At 53.5% G+C, this 9,493-nt stretch overlaps 1 protein-coding gene across 1 annotated transcript; it reads left to right on the top strand.

Annotated features, from left to right (window-relative positions):
• Positions 1–205: 205 nt before the first annotated feature.
• On the top strand, positions 206–4,464 carry TMEM141 (transmembrane protein 141). Its single transcript, XM_050926454.1, has 5 exons — positions 206–335; positions 986–1,052; positions 2,897–2,980; positions 3,497–3,604; positions 4,153–4,464. Exons 1-5 carry the CDS (start codon positions 282–284, stop codon positions 4,230–4,232), a joined length of 393 nt encoding a protein of 130 aa, XP_050782411.1. The 5' UTR covers positions 206–281; the 3' UTR covers positions 4,233–4,464.
• Positions 4,465–9,493: the final 5,029 nt, after the last annotated feature.

Genomic DNA, 9,493 nt, shown 5'->3' with positions numbered 1-9,493 from the left:
CAGAGACACACACAAGCCGACAGAAACGCAGGCCTGCCCCCCACCCAGGCCCACACGCCTGCACCCCCCCACGCGTAGACGTGCACACCCGACTGCGCTGCGGTTCAGCGAGGGGCGCCCCGGGGTGGCTCGGGCGGTCACCGCGGCCTCTTGGCAGAGCTGTGGCCCGGGCAGCCAGCCCTGTAGATGGTGCTGCTCGCCGGGCCGGGCCGGTCCCTCCCTCCCGGGCGGAGGAAGCAGGAAGAGCCGGGCAGGGCGCGGTCTAGGGGCTCTGCCCGGCCATGGTGAACCTGGGGCTGTCGCGGGTGGACGACACCGTGGCTGCGAAACACCCGGTCGGTGGCAGGGGCTGGGCTGGGCCGGGCTGGGCGGCGGGGCGGGGGGCCCGGCGGGCACGGTCCGGGGCAGGGCGCACGGGCTCAGCTGCCCCGGCGGAGGGGGTTCGCGGACCGGCCAGGCGCACGGGAGCCCCGCCGTGGAGAGCGGGGAGCAGAGCGGGGCTGTGCGCTGCCCCCAGCCCGGGCCAGGACCTTCCCTCGCCAGCAGCCCCGGGCTCCGAACGGGCCTTTCCCAGAGCCCGGGGCCAGGGGCAGGACCGGCTCCGAGCAGTGGAGCAGGGAGGGGCTGGCATTGCCCTGGCACCGCCGGTGCAGGTGTCCTGTATTCCTAGCGGGGGGGGGGGCAGGATTTGCCCCTGGGGGACGTTAGGGGACAGGAGGCGGCTGAGGCACTGGGGTCCCCGAGCCACCGGCTGGCAGGTGCTGCAGGGGGTGATGCGCGTCGGGACAGGTGAGCTCCCCGGGCAGGTGGCAGGAAGGGAAGTCAGGTGCGGGGGCCGCTCAGCGAGAGGGACCTGGGCAGTCGCCATGGGCAGAGCAATGGGGGACCCAAGGAGAAGCAGGTTCCGGGCAGAGACTCGAGCTCAGGGTTTCCTTTTTTGTGGTTTTCACACCATCTCGTCTGCTGCCCCCAACTCCCTTTCCAGGGGCTGCAGGAATACGCTGTGTGCCAGTCCCATGCGTTCATGAAGGGCATCGGGACCTTTATCACAGGTAGGGTGCAACAGGCAGCCCTCCTGCCCCTCTGCAGGCAGACACTGCTGGGGCTGCTGGGCATCACAGGGTCTGGGGGGGAGAGGCCAGGTTTAGGGCACTGACAGCCACCCCCCTCCAGCTCTTTGGCTCTGCCTATTTGCATCCCCCCCGGCTGGCTTATCCAGTTCCCAGCAATGGACTGGCCGGAGCACTGGGGTCTGAGCCAAAGCTCTGGGCATCTTCCTCTCTCTGAAGGGCTGCCCCCCGCCCCCCCCGACTCTGTGGTGTTTTGCTGGGTTTAGCTGGAGCTGCAAGAGGGACCAGTTCAAAGCGCAGATACTCAGTGTGACAGTGCACGACTCCTCCCCGGTGCTGAGCCTGCAGGTGTCACATTTCGTGCCATGCTGTCATTAGAGCTATGGGCCAAACTGGGTTGTGGCTGTTGGTATCTGGGTGAGAGTCCATGGGAAAGGCAGGGCACTGCAGAAGTGATTCAGCTGGTGGCACTCCTCCCCCAGTGCCCCAGCCTGGCACTACAGGCTGCCATCTTTTGGAAGAGAAATCAAAGCAAGGTCTCATCCATGTGTAACGATCTCCTGTCCCGTGGGACTTTTGTAGGAGTCAGGGAATTAACCTGGCCACTTTCAGCTGGGTTATTGCATCCTACCCCCCTGAATTTTCCTGCAGCTGCAATTGGCTCTAGTATTCGCAAGAGTGTTGTACTAGCAGGGTATGTACTAGCAGGAGTGTTGTAAGCAAGACACGAGGAGTAATTCTTCCGCTCTACTCCGCACTGATTAGGCCTCAGCTGGAGTCTTGTGTCTGGTTCTGGGTGCCACATTTCAGGAAAGATGTGGACAAATTGGAGAAAGTCCAGAGAAGAACGACAAAAATCATTAAACGTCTAAAAAAAAATGACCTATGAGGGAAGATTGAAAAAAAACCTGGGTTTGTTTAGTCTGGAAAAGAGAAGACTGACAGGGGACATGATAACAGTTTTCAAGTACAGAAAAGATTGTTACAAGGAGGAGGGAGAAAAATTGTTCTTCTTAACCTCTGAGGCTTGGACAAGAAGCAATGGGCTTAAATTGCAGCAAGGGAGGTTTAGGTTGGACATTCGGAAAAACTTGCTAACTGTCAGGGTGGTTAAGCACTGGAATAAATTGCCCAGGAAGTTGTGGAATCTCCAACGTTGGAGATTTTTAAAAGCAGTTAGACAAACACCTGTCAGGGATGGTCTGGATCAGGGGTCCTCAACCTTTTTCTTTCTGAGGCCTCCCCAACATGCTATAAAAGCCTCCACGGTCCGTCCGCCACAACAACTCCTTTTCTCCATATCCAGTAGATGAAAAGCCAGGGCTGGCATTACGGGGTAGCCAGCAGGGCAATTGCCTGCAGCCCCACGCCATGGGGGCCCAGCAAAGCTAAGTTGCTCAGGCTTCAGCTTCAACCCCGGGACCCAGTGAGTCTAGCGCTGGCCTTGCTCTCTGGCTTATTTTGGTGGCCCCCTGAAATCTGCTCGCGGCCTCCCAGTGCGCCCTGGACCCCTGGTTGAGAACCACTGGTGTAGATAATACTTAGTCCTGCGATGAGTGCAGGGGACTGGACTAGATGACCTCTCGAGATCCCTTCCAGTGCTATGATTCTTCACTTCCTGTCCTAAATTGTTCCCCTGGAGGGCTGCATTCAGTGTTGGCTGAAGGGATCCCTGTATTGTAAAGTCAGCCATGCTTGTTCTGTGCTTTGGGGTCTCTGGATGGAAGGGGCACCTTCCAAACCCAGAGGGGAGGAGCGTGCAAGCTGCGGCAGAGAGGTCAGCTGCAGTAACAGCATCTGCACTCACGTGGGTCTCGCATTAACAGGCATCGGTGCAGCTTTCGTTCTTCAGAAGCTGTTAAACAAGAAGCTGCCCTACCCCCTGCAGTGGAACGTGCTGCTGTCTGTAGGTCAGTACTCAATGCGCGCCGGGCCCCTCAGTCAGCCCCCGTCCCCCAGAGGTTCCATCGACAGGGCAGACGTGCAGCATCTGCCCTTCATGGTTACACTCGTAGTAGTCCAGGATCCTGGGGTTTGCCTGTAGTTCATGAGAGCCAGGAACAGGACTCACAGCTCTGTCTTACCAGAGGAGGGGAGCACCCTCACCCCCACCTGTCTATTTCTCTGTGATTTATTGAACCCCCTGCTTCCCTTTAAAGTGCTCAGACTGGCTCAGGCCACCTGCGCTCACCCCCCCACCAGTGAGCGTGTTTGTAGTGACACCTGTGGATTCCCAGGGGCTCGCTCCTGATTCACGTGGGTGAAAGTGAGATCAGAATCCGAGTGACGAGCAAAAGGCGGCTCAGAAACAGCCAGCCCGTTTCGTGCAGCCCCAGCTGTTCTTTACAGAGAGCAGAACCCCACCTGCTGGGAGGCCTCTGCATCCAGTGGGACTTGGAAACACCCCTGCCTGTTGGTGCATTTAGTTGCAGGTTCAGCCGCCAGCTACGCAGTGACCAGGGTAGAGACCCAGAAGTGTTCCAGCCTCTGGATCTACCTGGAGACAGGACAGTCCCCACAGGGAGTAGCCAAAGGTGAGAGGCATTCACTGCCCAGGTAGCCGTTACCTGCTGTACTTGGGGCTCTGGGTGGCTGGTTTCACTTAGGCTGCATCTGCATTTCTGACGGGTCCTGCCTTGGCTCCAGTAGTGTCCTGCGCTTTGTCATTTAACCAGACTGAGGTGGCAAAAATCGCTATACAAATCCCACACTCCTACGAATCCCAGGCGGGAATTCCAGGCCTTCTGCTCTTGTGCTCAAGGAGAATCTCGTTAATTCCTAGTGCCTCTCCTGAAGTTCCACAGGAGCTGTGCAAAGGGTTCTTAGTACCCAGAGAAGGACGGGAGATGGGATGGAACGGGCTGAGACCCCCCTTACATTAGCATCCTGGGGTCATGCTGGTCTCTGACTACCTTGTAAGGTGATACTATGACAGCAGAGAGCACAAGGAAAAGCAGGTGAGTGCGGGTGTGTCTCGGCTTGGGAGTCGCACTGAGTTACACCACGTAGGGGGTTAGGGGGTGTTTTTATCAGTGTTCCTGGCCGGTCTGAGTTCTGAATAGTTTTCTCTCATCTGTTGTAGAGAATCTCCACAGTCCAGATCTCACAGAGAATGCAGAAACGAGGGTGAGAAGAAACAAATATGGAGACGACATGGAATAATGGGGGGAGCCTGGAGCTCCGTCCTGACTCCTTTACCACATGTACCGCGTGTGACCGGGGCTAGAGCCACATTGCGGCACCTGGGGAGCGAGGAATGTCCCCTCCACTGCCCGTTCATGAGGCTTGGGGAAGTGCAGGGAAGGATTTAGGGTGGGGTGTGCAGAGCCCCCGATGGACTTTGTGTGAGCAGCAAAGGTTGGAAAAGTAATAAAAATATATAGCTAAAAATGGACCTTTTGGACAATGTGAAGTTTAGGAGTGGTTGGGGTCACTTACAGAGAAGGGGGGCAGAATGTGAAATCATTGTGAGGTGGGGGAGCTGCTGCAGGAGAAAGGCTGATGTAAATGCCCAGGGAGTGAGGTATCCCCCAGAGTGGGCTGGACTATCCCAGTCACGCTGCTGGGCCCGTCCCTGTCCTGGGGGCTGTTCTACCCTCAGTGTTACATGGAACGTCCAGTAGCATCAATAACCTGTACACTCGCTCACTAAGAGAAAGGACACTCCCATCTTGCCTGCTGCAGTAGCGGGAGTTCTGTGGCAGGGCCATCTGACCCCCGCCCTGAGCCCTGCCTCGCTATGACACAAGAACTACGGTAGGAGAACATTCAGGTTGCAAAGTCAAGTGCTCGGAAGTTTGGCAAAGCCTGAACTAAGGTTATCTGTGGAATTATTCATTCATTTACATCTTCAGAGCAGGGTCTGAGTAGCATGCAGGGAATAGCCTAGGGCCACTGGACAACGAGGAGAATGCCGGCTGTGCGTGAAGTGAGCAGGGGTCCTGTCGAAAACGCAGCAGGAGAGCAGGTAATTAAAGACTGTATTGTAACGCCTGTGCTTGGGGGTGGGGGAATTAGGGTTGAACAGGCAACTATAATTCTGTCCTGTCCTCACTTGGGCGTGTTCTGCAACCTTAGTAACGTTCTGTAACTCCTGGGCTCTGTTCTTGTGTCCTAGCCAATGTTCTCATTATCCCGGGCTCTGAGTTACTTCCCCAGGTGTAAAAGGAGGCTAACACTTCCCTCCCCCCACAGAGGTGTTGTAAAGTGAAACTAATCACTCCATGTGAAGAGCTCTAGAGCTGGGAGGAGAGCAGCATAGACAGCCCTGAGGAAATTAACCATCCTGCCTGCAGTGCAGGGTTTGACTGGCGTGCAGTAAATAGCACACGGGGCTACACAGTGACCGCTGAGGATAAACAGCAGTACCGACTAGCAACCATTCAGCCAGTGCCACCTGTCCTGGGCCCTGAATGAGGCCCAGCCCCGTGGAACACAGACTAGGGCAGTGGTCCCCAACCTTTTTTGTCTGGTGGGTGCCAGACGACGAGCCACGGAGGACCGTGGTGGCAGATGAGCGTCCACCGACAAGCAGCAACATCAATAGGTGTCGCTGCTGAAACGCCACCAACAAATAGCGTCATCCAGAGGCGTTGCTGCTGAAATACTGCTGCAAATCGGCATTTTGGCGGCAAAGCCTCTGGATGACGCAGCTTGTCGGCTGCATTTTGGTGGATGCTCGTCTGCTGGCCACTACGCAGGCGCACTTAGATGCCCCGGCGAGCGCCATGGCGCCTGTGGGCACCTCGTTGGGTACCCTTGGACTAGGTGATCAGTTGATTAACGCATAGGGCCGAAGGGCTAAAGAAAAGCTGCACTGGCACCCTAGGTGTGGCAGTACTTGACTTCGTAACAAATATTGCAATGACTGGTTTGGACTGTAAGTATCAGCATTCAGCCTGAAGACCACAACCAGATTGGCCCTGTCATGTGAGGCCTTGTATTCCAGTGACTTGAGCTCCTTCCTCTGCATTCACAGCCTGTTAATTTCACCCCCTTTAGCGTCCTGATGGGTGCTTGGTTCCTGCTTTGTAACAACCTCTCTGGAGCTCACCCAGACCCTTTGCCCCTGTGTTCCTGGCTCCCCCTGGAAGAGGCCTCCAGCACTGTCCCTCGAAGGACTGGGGAGAGATGCAGGGCTCACGATTCCTCCCCCACTGGGCATGGTCATTGTTTCCCCAATTCATGGCAGCCAGGCTGTATCTGTGACTGCCCCACCACGCCTTCCCACTGCATTTTGTGCCCGCTATTTTTCACAAAGCTGCTTTCACCTCTCCGCTCCCTGGTGCCATACTCACTGCTGTGCCAATGCCTCCTGCTCTAGCCAGGCTCTGCCTTCCTCCTACAGCCTCTGTTGATCACCTCTTTTACTCCCCTGATCAGCAGCACTCCAGCCCTAAGGTCTAGTGCACCTCAGTGGCAGGGCTCCTGGGTTCTGGTCCCAGCCCTGCCACTAATGCATCTCATGAGCTGGGAGAAATCACTCACCCTGTCTGGGCCCTACTTTGTAACCCACTAGAGAGAAAAGACAGTGCACTGCTGAATGGCTCCAAATTGATTTTATTGATGCAAATGAGAGTCAAATATCATCTCCCCTTTCCAAACCTCTGGAGACTAAAGTCTTGCGTGCCCCAGATGGAGCGGACCGAGGCCCCTGCAACAGCAGGAAACTGATTCAGGTGATTATGCCCCCAGATTCCTTGCTGCACACTGCAGAGGAAGGCAAAACACTATCCAGGTTCCTGCCAATTTGATCTGATGGAAAATTCCTTCCCAACCCCAAATCAGGCCTTTAGCGTGACCCTGTGCATGCGAGCAAGAAGCAGCCAGCCAAGTAAAGGACCACCACCACCGCAGAGGAGTGAGGCTTCAGAGGAAGGTGAAAAATTCCCAGCATGCATCTCACCAATTGCGCATGGGGAGAAATTCCTTCCTGAGCCCTGAAGGCGGCTGGTTGAAGCCCTGAAGCATGAGATTGGGTTATAGTCATTGTCTTAATGCCAAGCATGGCGAGGACAAGGCAGAGTGTCCTATTCTCTCCACGGCCTAGAAGGGAGGGTCCCATGCCCAAGTCCCACTCTGCCAGCTGGGCAGCCGCTTAGCTCTTCACAACCTCCCCTCTGGAGCTGCAAAGCCCTTTGTACTCCCATGGCAAGGGCATCGCCGCCTCCATCCACTTGCTCACTCTGTACCCCCTGGCTCAGAGCTCCTTTCCCTGGCCCCTGTGCATGTCTGCCGTGGGCTCTCCAGGTGTTTGGTACCTTTGTGATGGCTCATCTGTAACCCATGAAGACAATTTGCCCCTATCCTCTTAACTAACAGTTAAGTACTTATCTGCCCCTTGTTGGCTCAGTGACGCTTTCCAGAAGGAAGAGGGTCTCTTGACAACGTTCTGGTTGAAGGCGGCCTGGGTTTTTAAACAAATCAAACCAGACACACAACATAACATTTCCATCTTGTTTTAATAAAGATTTCATGAGCAGAAGGGTGTTAGAGGGCTTATGCCTTCACCCTCCCACTTCCCTGGTCCTTCTCGCATGAACAGAGAGCAACAAGACCCGAAGTCCGAAGGTGCAAACAATTCGCTGTTTATTGGGGTGAACTTGCAGCAGCTTAAATCCAAGTTCCTTTGTCCTTATTTTCAAATCCCAACTTACTTCCTGTTTGCCCCTAATTTATATAGTAATATTCTCAGCTATACCTTAACTAATCATTTTACTGAAATTTAACTAACCAACCCTAACATATTGTAAATGGTTATTTAACCAATTATATCCCACCACCTTAATTAGTTTACACCCAGAAAAATTAATTATACAGCAGACAGAAACCATCATGGGACCAGCCAGAGACCATGCAAATAAACAATAACAAAGAGGGAACTATACAGACAAAACAATACAGAAGTGAGGATTTCACAACCATACCTATACAGACATAAGAGTTTCCTAACTATGGCTATTGGTAACGGAGTTCTTACCAGACAGAAAACTATCAAACTAAATTTCCTTTTACATCTTCTGGGCTCTTCCCTTTCTCTGGAGGCGATAGATCGGATCACCTTCCTAACAGCCCCCGATTGCCTGATTTCTGTGTGACTAGTTTGGAATGTGAGGATGTGCCCGCACACTTCCCATCTTATGGCTGCCTCTGTTGCTTAGCCAAAGGCTTTAGCCTAAGACCAGGGCCTTAGACTGTCACGGTAAGAGAAGGCCCTTACACCAGCAGACAGTGATTTTGATTCATTCTTTTATATCTCTGTAACTAGCTAAATGATAAACATACCTAAATTCTTAAAGTGTAGGCCTTTACAGACAGGCTGAATATCTATATCCTAACAAGGGGAGGCGAACTGATGGCGTCAGTAAGGGGCAAATAATCACCCCATGTTGGCTATCAGCCTCCCGTTCTCCACTTCTCTTTGCACAGCCAACCCCACTGTGTGGGTTTGTGCCGCAGAAGTGGGCCGTCTACAAAGGAGGAGTAAAGGCATCCACAGTGTCACCCCCCTCCTTTGTAAAAGTAATGTACAGGAGTGAGCTGGGCCAAATCTAAAACCCACCAAGGAACACAGCCAGACTGTCTGAAGAGCAGAGTCAAAGCTGGCCATGTTTGTTAGGGGACACTCATTGGTGGGGACTCGCCATCTCAATAGCTGGCCAGAGCCCCTGAGGAAAATGAAGAAATTTATTTAAAAAACATCCACTGTCCGTAAAAACAGGGTGTCCCTAGCAGGTATCCCATCGGGTCTGAACTGATCTTTGGAAAAATCCACCCTGGGTTTCAAGTAAAGAACTCTCCTGTCCTGAAGCTACGCCCAGAGCAACGGATGTCCAGTTGTCAAATCACAAGAGAGCTGCCTCGGTTTGTCTCACTGGATTGCTGAACGATGACAGCTAAAGAGCTCACCGTTGGACAGCGCGATCTCCTCACTGGAAATGGGGCTGCTCCGGGGTGAGCCACAGAAGGAATCAAAATCAGCCAGTGACAGAAAAGGTTTGAGGCAGAAAACTTGTTTCAAGAGTTGGCTGTAAAGTAGATTGAACTGGCCCTGTGCTGCCCAGCAGAATAAAGCTATGTGAGAGCATGCACCCAGCTTTAGAGCAATCAAAGCCTAAATGTATCCTGTGACAAAAAAGTGATGACTTCTCAGGCAAAAGATACAGAAGCGGAAAGTGAATTGTTTTTAAAACAACAGGGTGTCATTGTTTTAATCTGTGTGTAAACTAAAGCAGCAGAGGAACTCGCAGGAATCCTGGCATTGGGCTGCAGTTTATATCATTTTTTGTTACATCTGTTAGGAAATATTGGGAGAAACTTGAAATAACATGAAACTGTTCCACGCAGAGAGTGAGGTTCAGTCCATGGTATGAGCATTCAATAGTCATAAATTTAGGGAGGAGATGATTAGCTCTGGGCTATAA

Source organism: Gopherus flavomarginatus, chromosome 17, assembly GCF_025201925.1.
Source record: "Gopherus flavomarginatus isolate rGopFla2 chromosome 17, rGopFla2.mat.asm, whole genome shotgun sequence".
Lineage (NCBI taxonomy): Eukaryota > Metazoa > Chordata > Testudines > Testudinidae > Gopherus > Gopherus flavomarginatus.
Note: the sequence above shows the minus strand (reverse complement) of the source record. Positions and strands in the feature narration are given on the sequence as shown.

Coding starts and splice junctions, on each gene's coding strand:
- TMEM141 (XM_050926454.1), top strand. CDS start 282: ATGGTGAACCTGGGGCTGTCGCGGGTGGACGACACCGTGGCTGCGAAA. Junction 1,053..2,896: donor CATCGGGACCTTTATCACAG/GTAGGGTGCAAC, acceptor TCGCATTAACAG/GCATCGGTGCAGCTTTCGTT. Junction 3,605..4,152: donor CCCACAGGGAGTAGCCAAAG/GTGAGAGGCATT, acceptor CATCTGTTGTAG/AGAATCTCCACAGTCCAGAT.